The 16,863-nt window shown below is 53.8% G+C and overlaps 1 protein-coding gene across 1 annotated transcript in view; it reads left to right on the top strand.

Annotated features, from left to right (window-relative positions):
• Nucleotides 1-7,095: 7,095 nt before the first annotated feature.
• Nucleotides 7,096-16,863, top strand: part of TGM2 (transglutaminase 2) — a 31,321-nt gene continuing 21,553 nt past the window's right edge. The window contains exons 1-3 of the mRNA XM_025470043.3: nt 7,096-7,255; nt 10,558-10,737; nt 15,304-15,546. Of these exons, the coding sequence (XP_025325828.3) occupies nt 7,246-7,255; nt 10,558-10,737; nt 15,304-15,546 (433 nt within the window). The 5' untranslated portion in view covers nt 7,096-7,245. The remainder of the gene's footprint in view (nt 7,256-10,557; nt 10,738-15,303; nt 15,547-16,863) is intronic.

Here is a 16,863-nt window from a genome sequence, read left to right as displayed (position 1 = left end):
TTATATTTACATACTTTACATACATTTCCTTATTTGTTCTGATAGAAAGTGAACAGTTATGTGGAAGTCACTCCCCACATAATATCCTGCCATTTCTTCTCCTTGCTCAACATTATGACTTGGAGTTTATTCCACGGCTGTGAGCAGAAGGCTACCTCTTCCCTTTTTCAACTGCCACCATTCCTGGGCACTAAGGTTGTGGCCAATTTGTCATAGGAGAAAATACTCTAAAGACCCTCCCTGGGATCCCTGGGTGGCGCAGCGGTTTAGCGCCTGCCTTTGGCCCAGGGTGCGATCCTGAAGACCCGGGATCGAATCCCACGTCGGGGTCCTGGTGCATGGAGCCTGCTTCTCCCTCTGCCTATGTCTCTTCCTCTCTCTCTCTCTGTGACTATCATAAATGAATAAAAATTAAAAAAAAAAATAAAGACCCTCCCTGTCCATTTCCCTTGGGCACACATGCAAGTGCTTCTGTTAGGCTTTTTTTTTTTTTTTTTTTTTTTTTAATGATAGTCACAGAGAGAGAGAGAGAGGGGCAGAGACACAGGCAGAGTGAGAAGCAGGCTCCAAGCACCGGGAGCCCGACTTGGGATTCGATCCTGGGTCTCCAGGATCGCGCCCTTGGCCAAAGGCACGCGCCAAACCGCTGCGCCACCCAGGGATCCCTGTTAGGCTTTTGATATGAGAGTGGAGTACTATTTGCAAAAGATTGCAAAGCTTTTTCTTGACTTTTTGTTTGTTTTTAAATCAACTACTATTTCTAAAAACCATGCTATTCAGATATGATTCATACCCAATAAGATTCATCCATTTCCAAGTACATAGTTCAGTGGATTTTGGTATAATCACAGATTTGTACAACTATCAGCAAATCTGATTTTAAAACATTTTCTTCACCCCCCTCCAAAGAAACCTCAAACCCATCAGCAATGACTCCTCAATCCCCTCTCCCTTCAGCTCCTAACAACCAGGAATCTACTGTCTGTGTCTATGGATTTGCCTATTCTGGGCATGTCATGTATATGAAATCACACAATATGTGGTCTCCTGTGACTGCTTCTTTCACAGAGGGTAATGGTTCTGAAATTCATGTTGTAGCACATGTCAGTACATCTTGCCTTTTTATTGTCAAATAGTCAACCACTCTTTTTGACGGCTTATTTGCTACCAGGCATAGTGTCGATCCTCACAGAAAGCCCATGAAGGGTCATTATTGTTCTTGTCCCTGTTTTACAGATGAGGAAGCCAGGGCTTGGAGAAGTGCCTTGACTTACCCATGATCACACACCAAAGTAAACCGAGATGAACCGGGGTCTCTTGGGCACTCAAGCCTGTGTCCTCATGCCTCTGGGTCATTGTCATGAATGCTGAAGATTGCCTTGTGCGGCTGGACAGAGTGAGCTGGGCTATTTACCCAAAGCCAACGACCCCGGGTGTGACCATAGTTCAAGCTCCTGTGTGGCTTGCTGCTCATGCAGCTTTTTGAGTGCATCTCTCTTTTTCACTCACTCTTTCTCTCTTTTTGTTTCAGCACCGTATCTAGTGCTTTTTTGCTCTGATCCTTATTTCTCAACTTCTAATCTTTGGGGGCTGTCATATCAGGCTAGGATGTCACCTCTTAGTTAGGACTGTATGCCAAGTAAGTGATAATGGGTTGCGAGTCTGGTCCGAAGTGGGTTTTCCCATGAGTAGAGCAAATCTTGCTGCCTGAAATGGTCAGGAATCTGCTCTCCAAAAGTCCAACATCTCTCTACTCCCTGGGGTATCTGGAGAGTTAACAACTGAAACTACTCAGTGGGGTCAAGAATAATAGGATTATAAAACACACTTTCTCCTTGGGAGGGGCTTTCACTTCCTCTTCGGATCTCCTCCTCATAGCCCAGTAGGTTATTAGGGGTTTGGAGTCTCTTTTTGTAGGAGACTCAGGCTTGAGCCCCCACAGCCAGTAAGAGGGGGCCAGGGTTGGAACCTGGGGTCGTGGGACCCGGGTCAGTCCCTGCCACACCAGCTCACCACTGGTCCCATCATCCACACACCACTCTGCTCCCTGGGACATTGCAAGTTAAATAAAAAACAACTTTCTACCTTTTCAAAATTGGAAACAGAGGTACAGGGCCAGAATTTCCTTTTGTATAGTGTTTGGAGGCCCCACTCCAACTCTTCTGTAACTTGCTGTGTGGCCTGGGGAAAGTGGTTTGCCCTCCCCGAGCTCAGCAAGGGGTCTTTCTACTCCTGGGATTGGAGGAGATGTAAGTTGGGCCCAAACATCTAATTTCTGGTGAACACAACAAGAATTGAGAGAGGCCCCAGCACCACACCCTGGCTCTCCTGGTCCTGCCATGGGCAACTGGCACCATACATCCTGCCAATCAAGACTCTGGAGTTAGCTCAGGCTTGAGCAAGTCTCTCTCTTCCTCTCTCTCTCTCATTCTCTCTCACTACCACAGGTCACTTACTCACTCAACAAACATTTATTGAGCAGGTGGGTGGAGGGAGACAGATGCATATACTGGTCCTTATTCATGGCAGGCTGTGACAGTGCCCTGCCGGTGTGGGAAAGGAAGTGCTGGTGTCGAAGGACTCTGGGAGGAGGTGGCCTCTGGGAAGGGCATAGAGCTTGAGAGCTTGGGTGAAACTTCCGAGAGATCAAGGCGGGAGGGCGTCCCAGGCAAAGGGTGTGGCTCGAGCAAAGGCCCAGAGGCAGATAACCTCGGGGTGTGTCTGGGGCTGGTAGTGTGCCTGGTGAGGCTGGAGGGTGCAGATATGCGTGATGAGATTGGAGGGTATGTTGGGCCAGATCTGTCCTCCGAAAGCCAGGCAAAGAGCTTGACTTGGCCCTGAGGTATTTCAGCAGGGAGGGGCCGTGCAGGCAGCTCCTCAGAAGGCTCCTTTTGGCCCCACGGCTCCCCTCATCATCACGGCAGTCCTGTGAGGTCTGGCCTGTGATTCCTGCTTTCACAGAAGCTGAAACTGGAGCCCCACCAAGGGGAACCAAAGTGGCCACAGTCACAGAGCTAAGGGGCATTGTGAGGGCAGAGCTGCAGATAAGATGGCCGGGTCAGCGCTTCCACCTGTAAAATGGACACACTGGGAGGGCCCTTCCCAGTCGGGCACTCTGTTCTCTGCTCCCCATCCCCAGGCCACCCAGATCCCAGCCCTAGACAGGCCACCAGTTGAAAGGTCACGCCTGTGCCTTGACATTTTCATAAGTCCCCTGTCCTAATACCCCTACCTCACCCCATTCCACCTCAGGGGAGTCTGGCCCTGCTCTCCCCTGGGCTCCCTCATGCCAGACACTGCTCATCTGTCATTAGTCATCAGTTGGTAGAAAAATTGAGGCCTTCAAATGCCCTATCATGGTCCCACCCGCTACTGCCCTGCCCTCCCTCTCTTTCCAGCTCAGCCCTCCAGAGCCATCTCTGGCCTGGGGATCCCTTGTCCTTGGGGGAAATGACTGAGTCCAACCAGGGCCTAGGAGCCCCGCTGTGATGTGTGACCTCAGGCAGTTTACCCAAACTCTCTGAAGCTTATTCTTTTCTTCCTTTCCTTCCTTCTTTCCAAAGCTTCAAAGAAATCAGTCATAAACTTTTGAATAGGAAAATCTCTAAACTCTTCTACATTCTGAATTTTTTCTGCTGAATGATCAGCAGAAAAATGGGCAATCACAGAAAACAGAAATATCAATAAACATATAAGGTGATAGTCACCCATTCTTCCTTCAACTCTCTCTGACTCAACCCTCCTTCTCTCATGCCATAAACATTTATTGAATCTACACCAGACACCATGGCTCATAAGCATGGACCCCTGCCCTCGGAGGCCTCACTTGCCAAGGACTGTAGGACTGAACATGACCCAGGTCCCTGAGGCCCCACCCCTGGGGGGCCATGTGGAATAGGACAGCCCTCTGAACCATGGAAGAGCCAGCACAGGCTTTTGAATCAAGCCCGAGTTCCAAGCCCCCACTTCCTGACTGTGTGACCCTGGGCAAGTCACTTCCCTGCTCTGAGCATCAGTTTCCTTATTTAACAAATGATGAAGACCATACTGTGAGGTTTAAATGCCACAGCAGACTGGCCAGGGGCTATTCAAAAGTTCTCAGACTTCACCTTTGTCTCTACCTTGAGGCTTGGAGATCCTTAGGGAGGCGGAGGAATGATCTCTCTAATGGTGGGGTTTAGGCATCCGTCAGTGACCCTGGCTATAAGACTTACCTAGACTGTGGGGAGTTTGAGCACCTCTACCCCGAATGTTCTACATTGCCTGCAACCTGCTTTACTTACACATAAGACTATCTATCCCTTTTATGAAAGAAGGGGAGTCCTGATTCTTGATGGTATCATCATTAAAAAAACCTTAGGTAACATTTATTGGGCACTTGCCATTGTGCTTACTACTGAACAGACTTCGTCTCTGATCCCCAGAGGTGGGGCTCCTTGTTATACCCATTTTGTAGAGGAGGAAACCAAGCCTCAGAGAAGTCTAGTAATTGCCCAGAGTCACACACAGCCAAGAGTGATCTCAGGTGCTCCCCATCTGACCATTGCACGGCACTTCTCCCGCAGAGGATGATGAAGAGCCCTGCCTATACTCTTTGAAGACCTTGAGCCCATTATCACCTGCTCTGGGCCTCTGTTTTTCCTTTAGTAAAGTGGAGTTTTGAATCCTTACTTGTCCAATAAGGGAAAACAAGGCAGGGTTTCCCGGCCCCTCTGAACAAACAGGAAAACTGAAGCCTAGAGTGGGGCAAGGGGCCCCCTGGTCACCAGGCCTGGAATTCACGTGTTTAGGCCCAGCCTGGGCTCTGGCCCCTGCCTGCCATTTCCTGGAAACCAGCTGACCCCAACTGTCCCTTGATTGCTCAAGTCACTGCATCACTCAGGTGGCCTCAGTTCTCTGGAAAGGGGAGAGGAAGGAAGAAGAGGCAGCTATCTGGGTCGGGGACAGGCCCGGGGCTCTGTGCCAAGCCCCTTACCAAGAACAACCTGAGGGGTATTCTGAAAAGACTCAACTGGGTTCCTGTCCTCCAGGGAGCTCCCAGAAGCAACAAAGGGAAATTAGTCCCAAGTGAAGAAGAACCCATCATTTCCAAACAGAAAATAGCAGACAAAAGCAAAATCTACCCTTTGATTGGGGCAGGGAAGGGCAGGATTGTAGAAAAATGCAGCCTGCAGAGCTTCTTTTGCAAAGCCTGACTGTGCTCGGGCCTCCTGTTTCTCTTTGAGCTCACCTGTCCCTCCTGGCCAGATTTTGGGACACTGGCATTTTTGTTCCCAAACTCAGGGACTCCAGTTGTCAAGTGCTCCTTATCTACTTGCTGTCCAACCTCAGTCATTTGAGTGGAGTCTTACTCTAGGTCCCCATTTTACAGAGGGGAAACTGAGGCTCAGAGAGCCCAAATCCCTGCCCGTGGCCACACAACTGTTCTGGGTCAGAGTGGGACTCAAAACTGGGTTTCTAGGGGACCCCTGGTGGTTCAGTGGTTTGGTGCCTGCCTTTGGCCCAGGGCGTGATCCTGGAGTCCCGGGATCGAGTCCCACGTCGGGCTCCCTGCAGGGAGCCTGCTTCTCCCTCTGCCTGTGTCTCTGTTTCTCTCTCTCCCTCTCTCTCTCTCTCTCTGTGTGTCTCTCATGAATAAATAAAGAAAATAAAATAAAAACGGTTTCTTGACTGATGCCCACTCACCTTGCTTCTCCCTCTGATCTCTTACCAGTTGCAGGAAAGAGTTTTTGTAACAAAATCTGCATATCTATAAAATGGGGCAATTACAAGGTTCGCTCACAGGGTTATATTTTATGGGTCAGCCCTGGGTTATGGATTTGCTCACTGAGACCCCGGGCAGAGCCCACTGGGCCCAGGGACAAACATCCACTAAAAGAACATGGGTTTATTCCTTGCACTGTGCCACACAGGAATGAAACAAAGGCCAGTTTGGTAGTCCAGATCCAACGGTAGATAAGGAATTTGTTCTAGAAAAAAGACAACAACTGGGGGAGGCGGACAGGCCCCAGTCTCTCCAGGGACCCTCCCTGCTCAGGTCTCATGGCAGGTAAGAAGCACAGAAGGCTGGGGAGCTAGAGACACACAGCTTGGGTGTTGGGGTCCAGGGGCCAGAGGCTGAGTCCCTGGAAGTTTGGCTTTGGTCCCTTCTGACACATGGTGGATCTGCAAGGAAGCTCAGTGAAGTGGGGGGGAGGGCGGGTGGCGAGAGGCGTAAGTGGCCCGATGGGTGCATGGATGTTGAGGGGGGCTGAGGGGTGGATGGGAGTGTCAGATCATAGCTTGGCTACCAGAGGTGTGGGTGTACCTGTCTTCGTGGGCCTGTCTGCATGTCTGCACCTGAGTCCGCGTCTGCGTGTGGGTCCCTCTGAATATGTGCAGGCTCGTGTGTCTACGGGTGCCCCATTCTGCTTCTGTGTCCACACCTGGTGATGATGTGTCAGTGTCTGTGAGGTCTGTCTGTGAGCTGGGTGCACCTGGATACCTGCTTATCTGTGGGTGGCTCTGGATGGGGACCCAGCCGTGTGTATCTGGCTGTATCAATGTCCTGGCGTGTGTCTCTGATTGTGTGTGTGTGTGTGTGTGTGTGTGTGTCTGATTCTAATCTGATTTTGCATTCATGTCACAGTGTCTGTGTCGGGGTTTGTCTGTTGTATCTGCTGGGGTGTGTCTGTGTCACTGAGTGTCTACATCCCAATGCCTCTGATTGTGTGTCTATGTCCCTCTATATCTTTATTTGAGTGAATGTGTGTGTGTACACACACGTGTGTCTTCTGGATCTGGGTTTGATCCACGTCTGTGTATCCAGGTAAGCTGTGTCCTGCTGTAACTCTGTGTCTGTACCTGCGTGTGTACATCTCTGTGCCTAAGTGTCTCTATTACCCGAGGTCTGATTATGTGTCTAGGTGTGCCTGTGTGTCCCGGTCTAATTGCATCTCGCTGTCCCCTTGCTGCTCTATCCACTCCCCCAGGGGGCGCCCTTGCCCATCCACTGCTCCCTCCCTCCCTCGGGCTCCTGCCCCTGGGGGCACCCTAACTGGCGGAGCGGGGCAGCCGAGAGCTTGGGCCCAGCCTGGGCAAAGGTGGCCCCACCAGGTCCCCGCCTTCGGCGGCGGCCCCGCCCCCTGCCCGCCCAACGAGGGCTATAAGTTCACATCTCTCCCAGGCTTGCCAGTGCTCGCCCGACAGTGGTCGCACTTGCAGGGTCCAGCCACCAGGCAGAGGAGCCACCGCCACCACCTGACCATGGCCGAGGGTGAGTATGAGGGTCAGCGCCACCACCACTGGGGTGCCCTGCGCCTGGCCATCCCTCCCCAGTCTCAGTGGTCCTGCCTCTGCCATGGGAGGGGGTGATAAACACCTGGCGGGGGGCGGGGTGGGGCTCAGTCCCTAAGTCCCCAGTTTGGGAGAGATGGGAAGGCGGGGCTGGGTGAGAAGGCCTGGGTCCCAGTCCTGGCCCAGCGTGGGCCCTTACTTTCCCCATCCCCAGGGCAGGATCATTAACCCCTGCCTCCCTGGATCAGATGAGGCAACATGAAGGTGTGTTGTGAACTGTAAAGTACTGGGCCACTGAATCGCTGTCACTTGTCCTCAGTCAATGATTGAGGCTGGGTCCCTGCTGCGTGCCCGGCGGCACAAAGCTATGCGGAGGGGTCTGGCCCGGCCTCAGAACACTTGGCTCTGGTTAGCTCCTGCCCGCTGGGAGGAGGTGTGCACGTCCTCCCTAGTGGTGTGCAAGCGATGCCTGGCCGACTCCTTGGCCCCGGTGGCCAGAGGTTCCAGCACCTGATGGGGACCTGGGCTGAAGGCAGACCTGCTCTCTAAGGTCCCTCCAGCCCTCCGGTTCTGCGACTCTGGTCTTTGGCCACTTGTTGATTCTGTTTTCCCTCCTGTAAAATGGATGGCACTGCCAGCTCCTGATATATCTGTGAGAGCCATGAGGAGTGGAGAAGGGGCGTGATTAGTTTCTTACCTGCTCCCCGCCCCCCTACACGCACATGCACACGCACATGCACACACACACACACACACACACAGGGGCGGGGAGGGATTTCTGCAGTGGAGGTTGTCAGTGCACTAATGCTGCTGGCCCCTGTGGGGTGGCTAACTCTTGGGTCAAGTCCATTTGAAGATGGTCTCTGCACACGGCGGTCCCTGGAAGGAGGTGCCGGAGGGGGGAGAAGGAATGAGGAGGGACGTGGCGGGGGGGGGGGGGGGGGGGGGGGGGGGGGGTCTATGGAGAAGGGAAGGGAGGGAGGCACCGGGACTTGCCTGACCTGCTATGTGACCTTGAGTCCCCTCTGTCCCTCTCTGGGATCTGCTCCCCAACATATGGGATTGAAAACCAGCTCAGAGCTGGCTGTAATGGGTGACCTAGGTGGCCACTTGTCTGCACTGCATTTTCCCATCCCTGTCCCCAAGAGAGGCTCCGTGGGGCCGGGAGACCCTGGAGGTTCCCGTTGTGATAAGCTACGTGCCCTCTTACCGCAGTGGCTACTTCCTACAGGGGTCCCACTGGCCTGGAAGACCTCGGGTCCTTTCTCAGTGCAGAAATCCTGTGATCTTATTGCTCAGTGTTTTCTGTACCTTTGGAGCTGGGTGTGATTTCTGGAAATCCTTCTTCAGACAATCACCCAAGAAATCACCCCACCTGCCCCAGCCCAGGAACTGACCATCTCTGTCTGGTCTCCCAAGAGACATTGGTGGTCTCTTTCCTGCTTAAACTTTCTGGGATAGAAGTTTCCAGAAACAGTGTTTCCCCACCCCAGCAGGGCGGCAGGAAGTTTTCCCTGGAGGCGGGGGAGGTCCCACATCTGAACAACACAGGGGTGGAAGGAGGGGAAGGAAGGAGTGGGGGGATGGAGGACAAACCCTGAGCTGTGAATGAGGTGGCTTCCAAGTACAGGATCCCCAACCTACAGCCCTGCATTCAAATCCCAAGGCCTCCGCTTGCCGTGGGACCTCCCTCTGCGCCGTGGAGGGGTGCTTGTACCTGTGTGGGCAGAGTGGCTGTGAGGTGTGAGTGGAGATGAGCCATGTCAGAGCCCTCCCTCAGCAGTCACTGGATGCTCTGGGATATTCCTTGGCAGAAGGCAAGGGACCCGGGTCGATGCCCCAGTGGAAGGACCCAGTTGCTGGGTGACTGTGGGCAAACCGTGCCCCTGGCCTCCACTGGACCACACACTCTCCAAAGAACCCACAACTCTTCCTAATCGTGACCTTGAGCTGGTCAAGATTTATGAGGTTTGCGCTTCCCTCAGACCTCCACCAACCACTGCCCCGGCCTCCCCGGCCTCCGCCCTGGTCTTCAGCTCCCTCTGAAACTATAAACAGAGCTTTCACATGCCCGACTTGTGCCCTGGGCCAGGCCTTGGGGAAAGGGTGCACAACCTCCTCTCCTAGTCCTCACAGCAGCCTTTTGAGACTTCAGAGGAGGCCCAGAGAGGGAGAGAGACCTGCCCAGGATCACACAGCAGCACAGTAGGATCAAAACGTAGGTCCAGAAGACGCCAAACCCCGCCCCCACCCCCCACCCGCCCCGTCATTTTAAAAACCTTTTTATTATGGAGAATGCTGAACATAGATCAAAGTAGAGAGAAGTTTAGAATAGTTTATTTTAAAAATCAGGATCCAGGGCAGCTCGGGTGGCTCAGTGGTTTAGCACCGCCTTCGGCGGGGGGCGTGATCCTGGGGCTCTGGGATCGAGTCCCACATCCGCCTCCCTGCATGGAGCCTGCTTCTCCCTCTGCCTGTGTCCCTGCCTCTCTCTCTCTCTCTCTCTTTCTCTCTCTCTCTCTCTCCCCCTCTCTGTGTCTCTCATGAATAAATAAATAAAATCTTAAAAAAAAAAAATCAAGATCCAGAGGAGGCCCGCACAGCACAGTAAGCCCAAATGTCTCTTTAGTTTCTCTTAAACTATAGTTTCTCCCTTCGACTATGTTTTTCTCCATGCAATTTATTTGTTAAGGAAACCGGCCCCTCCGCCAGTTGTCTCCCAGTTGTCTCTTTCTGTCGATTGCGTCCCAGCGCTCTGCTGAACACGTTCCTCACTCCATATTGCCGGTAAATTGAAAATTGAACCTAAAAGGTAGAGCCCGTGCAAATAACCCACGCCAAATAACCTACTGTTCCCCACCTCATTTTTGCCAAGAGAATCCTTCAGTAATACCAGAATAGCTCACGTTGAAGTAAGCATGTGTGACGTGCCAGGCACCGTATACCCGAGGGTCCTGTGGACAGGGGAGCAAAGTGACGCCCAGAAAGTGGACTTGCCCGAGATCACATGGCTGGAAGGTGTCAGAGACCTCTCCCAACACGCCCCAGTGGGCACGACCTTGTGACCTGGTCATGGTCAAGAGTTGGGGACGTGTGGCCCGGCTAGTCCCGGGGAGACAGGGCGGGCTGGGAGATGGGGAGGGGGCAGGCTGGTAGCCTTTCTCTAGAGAGGGCTGGCTCCCCGATGGCCCCGGGGGTCCCCACGTCCCGGGAGTCCTGGCATCACAACCGGCTGACGGAGGCCACCCACCATGGCTCACGCCGCTCCCACTGTCTCCGTAGATCTGGTTCTCGAGAAATGTGACCTGGAGCTGGAAGCCAATGGCCGTGACCACCACACGGCTGGCCTGTGCCAGGGGAGGCTGGTGGTGCGGCGGGGCCAGCCCTTCTGGCTGACCCTGCACTTCACCGGCCGCAGCTATGAGTCCAGTGTGGACAGCCTCACCTTCAGCGCCGTGACGGGTGAGTAGCTCCACAGCCCCTCGCCCGGCCTGACCTGCTCTGTTCTGGGATTCCCGGTCCCCTGACAGTGGGGCACGTGGCTCCGGTCCTCTGCCCCCCCAAGGAGTTCCTAGCAGCCAGCAGCCCCATTTAACGGATGAGGGAGCTGAGGTCCAGAGAGTGGAGGGATGATGCCCGGGGCCACGCAGCCTCATAAACAAGAGGGCTGCACACCCGGGTTCCGAAAACCTGTTATCACCAAGGGATGGGGCTCAGCTGCCTACCACAAAGGTCCATCCAGATCCTGCCCGCTCTTCCCCACATCAAAACAGCTTTCCAACAGCTACTTCCCCAAATCCACAGAGCCGGACCAACCCCATCGGGTCCAGGTGGTGGAGAGAACCCAGTTGGCTCTGTCTCTCTGAGGGGAGCATTTCATATTCCCATAGTTCCTTCTCCAAGCCTCAAGGGGCTGCCTCAGGCTGGGGAGCTGACAGACAGACAGACCTGGGCCCTGGTGCAGACTGAACTACCTACTTGCTGTGTGACGTTGGGCAAGTTGCTAAGCTTCTCCGAGCTTGAGTTTTATCCTATGCAAAGCACTCGTGGTGGAGGGTTGTTAGGGGGGAAGGGCTTGCCATTGGGGGGAGGGCCTTGTAGACATTAGCAGCTGTTGCTGCTCTTGCTCCAGGGGGCCCAGGCATGGGTAAAGGGACATTGAGGCCCCAGCCACCCTATCCACAGATGCCCCATGCACAGTCTTCTTGAGTTGCCACTCCAGGGAAAGGGGCCTTGAATGCCAAATCTCTGGATTTGGCTTCTAGAGGGAACCACTCCCTTGAGGTCAGCTAGGGGCTGCCTGGCTGGGACTCTGCTCAAGGGTGAGAAAGGTCAGTTCTTTCTGAGACCTATGAGGGCACAGAGAGCCGCAAACAGGCTGAGGCCTGTATTTACCTGGCAGCCCTGTGATAAGGCTTATCAATGCGCCTGCAGACTGGCCCTGGATATCCACCCCAGGCCTTTCCTCCCTCCCCTTCCCCTTCTGGCGGGATACACCCACTATCCAGGGGTGCCCCCTCTGACACACAACCAGAACCTTTGGCGCCTTTTTTAACTGACCTAAGGAGCCTCCAGGAACTTCTGATCTTTCTAGTCTCAGTTTCTTTTTCTTTTCTTTTCTTTTTTTTTTAGTTTCTTTTTCTGTAAAGTGGAAGGTTGTAATGCATAACAGGATACCCTGAGAAGAGCCAGGCTTGGGATGAGGAGAATCACAGCAGCTGTAGAGCACCCACCATATGCATGCTCGTCCTAAATCCTCCCGTCTCCGAAGCATAATGAGATCGTGTTTTACCAATGAAAATACTGAGGCTCAGAAAGGTCAACTTACTTGCTCAGGTCACACAGTGAGTGAGGGACAAAGCAGGATTCCACCCCTGGCCTTGCTGTGGACTGACAGTCCTCTATGAAAGGGAACAGTAGAGGAGCTGCTGGTGGGGGCTACCTGTGACTTCCCACCTTCTTTCTCTTCCCCCACTCTCAAGGCAGCCCCTTTCTTTCTTCTCCTCTATTCATCTAGGCAGGCTGGTGCCAGGTAATTAGGCCCTAGGTTCAGGGTTGGGGTAGGGACAGCTGCTCTTCCCAACCCAGCAACTAATCTCTGTTCTCCAGTGTCCACTGACTTATCTCAAGCCCTAGCCAATCTGCCCTGATCACCTCCGCAGCCCTGGCAGGCAGTCTCAGAAGGCACTCTATCTCTGCAGGCACACAGCTTTCCTGTCTGAGTTACCAAGAACTCCGATGGGCTGGGAAAGCCTCAGGGACAATACCAGGAAGCCAGACCTTTCACCTCAAAGCCTGGTTGCAATTAGCACCCAGCCCCAGGCCTAGCCTGGGCACCCTGCTCTTATGCTGGAACATTCTAGCTTGGGATCAGCCTGGCCTACCTCTTTCGAGAAACTGAGGCCCGGAGAGGGGAGAGAGCTGGGGAAGGTCACTCAGCCAGCAGAGTATGTGGCCTGACCCTGCACACTCCGAGGGGCTGTGTGTTTCGCCCAGATAGTTGGGAGACCTGACAGGCTCTGTTATGGGGTACAGACCACAATAGACAAACACCATTCCTATTATGGGAATGAGGGAGGGGGCTAGGGTTGGGAGGGTGAGTGGGGTGGGAGTGAGGTCAGCCTGAAGAAATGGAAAGAACTTTTATGAGGTTTATAAGATGGCTTTCCTCTGGAAGTTTCCCCTCATCCACTCCCCACTCCCCAACCTCCACCAACCACGGTCTAGGAGAGTCCCCAGGACTCCTCACTCTCCAGGTCATTTAGGCCCAGAGAGGTCCCTGAAGCATCTCCGGCCCCACAAAGAATACCATGTGGCACAGCAGCCAGTGAGTATCCGAAGCCAGCTTACAGGCACAGTGGTGGGACAAGGGGGACAGCCTGTCCTCATCCCTCCACCCCTTGCCCAGGGCCCTTTAGAAGAAAGGGGTGTGCATGTGTGCACAGTTGCCCCAGGATGGGGAGAAAGGGAAATGTGTTTCCTGATCTGTGCTTGACGGTGGTATGTTGACAGTGACAGTGGCCGTGGGCCCTGGCCCAGGCTCTTACCATGGTGACCAGATCATCAATTGTCCAAACAGGGGCATTTCGGAGAATGAAAGAGCACCATCGAGATTTATGCCAGGGCCACAGCTGTGAACTTGGACTGTCCCAGGCAAACTGGGCCATGTGGTCGCCCTGACTTGGTCCCTTTCGGACTCAGTTTCCCTATCTGTAAAGTGATTCAGTTGAACGAGTTTATTTCTACATTTCATTCCAGTCCTCAAAATCCGTCGTTTGGCCTGAGGATTCTGACTTTTAATAGCAACTTTTGGTGCCACGGAGGAATGCTCACGTACCCTGCATGATTACCATGCTAGTCACTGTCTGGAATGCTTTCTATGAAGTCTCTGCAGGTCCTCTAAACTGTGCTAGGATGTGGGAATGACGATAACAAACAATAGCTATCATTTATTGAACGCTTACTGGGTGCCAGGCACCATGCAATGTACTGCTATCTCTTTAAGCTTTACAGTGACCTTAAGAGGAGGTATTTGTAATTGCCTGTAACTAAGCCCATTTTACAGATGAGGAAGCTGAGGCACAGGGATGCAAAATAGCTTGTCCGGGGTCACAGAGCCAGCTTCAGACCGAGAATCAGACCTTCCCAGACATGAGTTCTAAGCCTATTTTCTTTTTTGATGAGAAAATTGCCAATCAGAGAGGCCTGGTGACTTAGCCCAGGTTACACAGCACTCTGAGTAGGGGAACCAGACCCCAGCTGGCTCTTGGGGGCCCAGTGCTACCCAGCTGCCAGGAGCATTTAAAGGCTTACAGCCGACTCCTGGCACCCACACAGGGCCCTGGAAGCCTGTGTCATGCCTCTTAGTTCAGGGTTATATTTGGGCCTGGGTGTGGGTGGGGCTGGAGGGTTGAGAGGAGGGGGTGGGGTGCAGGGAGGGAACCCCTCAGTGCACAGGCCCCCATACTGTCAGCAGCAGGTGGGCAGAGCTACAGGGAGGGAGATTGAAGAATAAAAATAAACTTTCCTGGGCAGTTGCCCAACCAGGCAGAGAAGGTTCTGTTTCTCCTCTCAGCCACCCAAGTCCAAAGTGGATGACCAGCCCCTCCTTGCCCTCCCATGACTCAGACCTGCCTGCATGGGCAGGGCCTTCCCCCCACCAGAAAAAGCAGAGGAGCTGAAGGCAAGCTCCCTGTCTCACTGGGCCTTCAAGAGCCCTTTGAAGGAGCATGGGCGTGAGAAGCACTGTGGAGGACAGCCCAGAGTCTAGAGACCCGGGCTCAGATGCTAACTTTGCCCTGGGATATCCTTGGGAGACTCTCCTCTCTCTGAGACTCAGTTTTCTTACCTGTACAGGGGGTCTCAGGGGCAGCAGGAAGTGCCAAGGCACTTCATGAAGTGTAAAAGGCTGTGGGGTGGGGGTAGAGGGGTGGTCATGACTCCTCCTTGGAGCTTCCCGTGGAGACACGGAGGTCAAAAGCCAGAGGGGACACTGGGGAGATAGCACCCGAAGAGAGGGGCCTCTCAGACAGGCTCCCATGGAGACATCAGAGGAGGACCAAGGTCCTATCCTGCTCAGAGTCTGAGCTTTTGAAAGGGGAAGCTGCACCCTAGCCCATAAAGGACCCAGGTGGGGATGCTCCCCAAGGATTCCTGTTCGTGCCACAGGTAGGCACACGGAGCCCAGAGAAGGGGACAGGCTTGTGACTGAGACCCTGCCCCAGGCTGAGCTGTCCCCTCTCCCAGGAGAAATCCGTCTGCTTGGGAACCTGCTGTGTGCCTGGGGCGTTTCACACCTTCTCACAGAAGGACCCCGCAAGGTTGGGGTCCGATCCCCACTTTCTAGATGAGGAAACCAAGTCTCCGGGAAACGAAACCTCTTGCCAAAAAGTTCCCTCAATGGTCCGCAGCAGGACTAGGCGTCAGAGCCGGGCCCCTGGGACCCCCGGCATGGGCCTGGCCCCTGCCAGCCTGGCTCCCTCCCCGCCGGCCACGGCGGGCTCACAGCCATTGCCTTTTGTCTGTCAGGCCCAGACCCCAGCGAGGAGGCCGGGACCAAGGCCCGCTTCTCCCTGTCCAGTGCTGTGGAGGAGGGTGCCTGGACGGCCGTGGTGATGGACCAGCAGGACAGCGTCCTCTCGCTGCAGCTCAGCACCCCGCCTAACGCCCCGGTCGGCCTGTACCGCCTCAGCCTGGAGGCCTCCACCGGCTACCAGGGCTCCAGCTTCGTGCTGGGCCACTTCACTCTGCTCTTCAACAGCTGGTGCCCAGGTGAGCCTAACGATCCAGGGGGGTGGGGGTGGGGGACAGGGCTACACCAGCCATGGGGCACTGAGGGTGGCGGGGAATGGGGCGCAAGAGACAACAAAGCGGATAGAGTGAAGCTCCCCTCCATGTAGGCCCACGCTCCCATCCCACAGAAGCCCTGTAATGTGAGTACTCTTCTTACTCCCTGACACAGGAAGAGACAGGCACTTGGAAGCAAAATGACGTGCCCAAGGCCCCACAGCTCCCAAGGCATCTCACCCCATGTCTGAGGCCCACGTGTGCCCCTAGAGTTCTGACCTGGGCATGGAGGTGTCTTGGGTTCACAGTTTCCTTCCTGCTCCTGCACAGCGAGACAGAGAGATAGGCCTTGTGGGTGGGCCCCAGCCTAAGAATGGGGTGTCCCTCCTCGAAGCCCAGGCCCAGCCACAAATTCTGGCCTCTCCAAGTATCAGACAGCCAGCTTCTTGCTGGGCTGCTGCTTTGTTTTTTTCTTCTCCATTTTGGGGCATTTTATAACATAGTTGAGGAGAAATATTTTTTTATTTTCTCTTCTACATATTTTGGCTTTTATTTTTAATTATAACAGTAAGACACGAGGATGTCCTCTTTATATAAGCTTTAAGTACTGCAGGGAAACAGCCCCCACTCTGACTCTCCTCCTTGGGGAACAGCATTATTAGTTGTCTTAGGGGACCCATCTCCTTAGATTTGATGTGCCTGGAGACATTGCCGCAGTAATGGGTTTCTCTGTCCCTCTTAACCATAAAAGGATCACACGGTATCCATCAACCCACAACTTATTTCACTTTTCCCTCTACCATACATCCTGGGGATCTTTCCACACTGGTGTACATACACATCTGTTTGTTCATTCATTCATTCTTTCTTTTTTAAAGATTTTTATTTATTCGAGAGAGAGTGTGTGCCCATGAGCAGGGTGGGGGAGGAGCAGAGGGAGCAGGAGAAGCAGGATCCCTGCTGAGCAGGAAGCCCAACAGCCAATGATCCCGGGACCCTGGGATCATGACCTGAACCAAAGGCAGACCCTTAACTGCTTAACTGACTAAGCCACCCAAGCACCCCGACTTCTTCTTTTTAATATCCCCGAGTGCCCCGTATCTTGCCAGTGTAGACAGTTCGTTGATCAGGACTCCACCCAGGGACATGAGGTGGGCCCCAGTGGATCCTCCCAGGAAGGGTATGACATGGAGCACCCTGTTCACATGCCCTGGGGCCACATGGAATGGTTGCTCAGGACAGAAGCGGCCTTGCCGGACCTCGCTGTACTTGTTTTGATTTTGTCAATCTGCAGAGCTTACA

The sequence above is a fragment of the Canis lupus genome, chromosome 24 (genome assembly GCF_003254725.2).
Source record: "Canis lupus dingo isolate Sandy chromosome 24, ASM325472v2, whole genome shotgun sequence".
In the NCBI taxonomy this organism is placed as follows: domain Eukaryota; kingdom Metazoa; phylum Chordata; class Mammalia; order Carnivora; family Canidae; genus Canis; species Canis lupus.
This window is presented reverse-complemented; position numbering and strand designations above follow the sequence as displayed.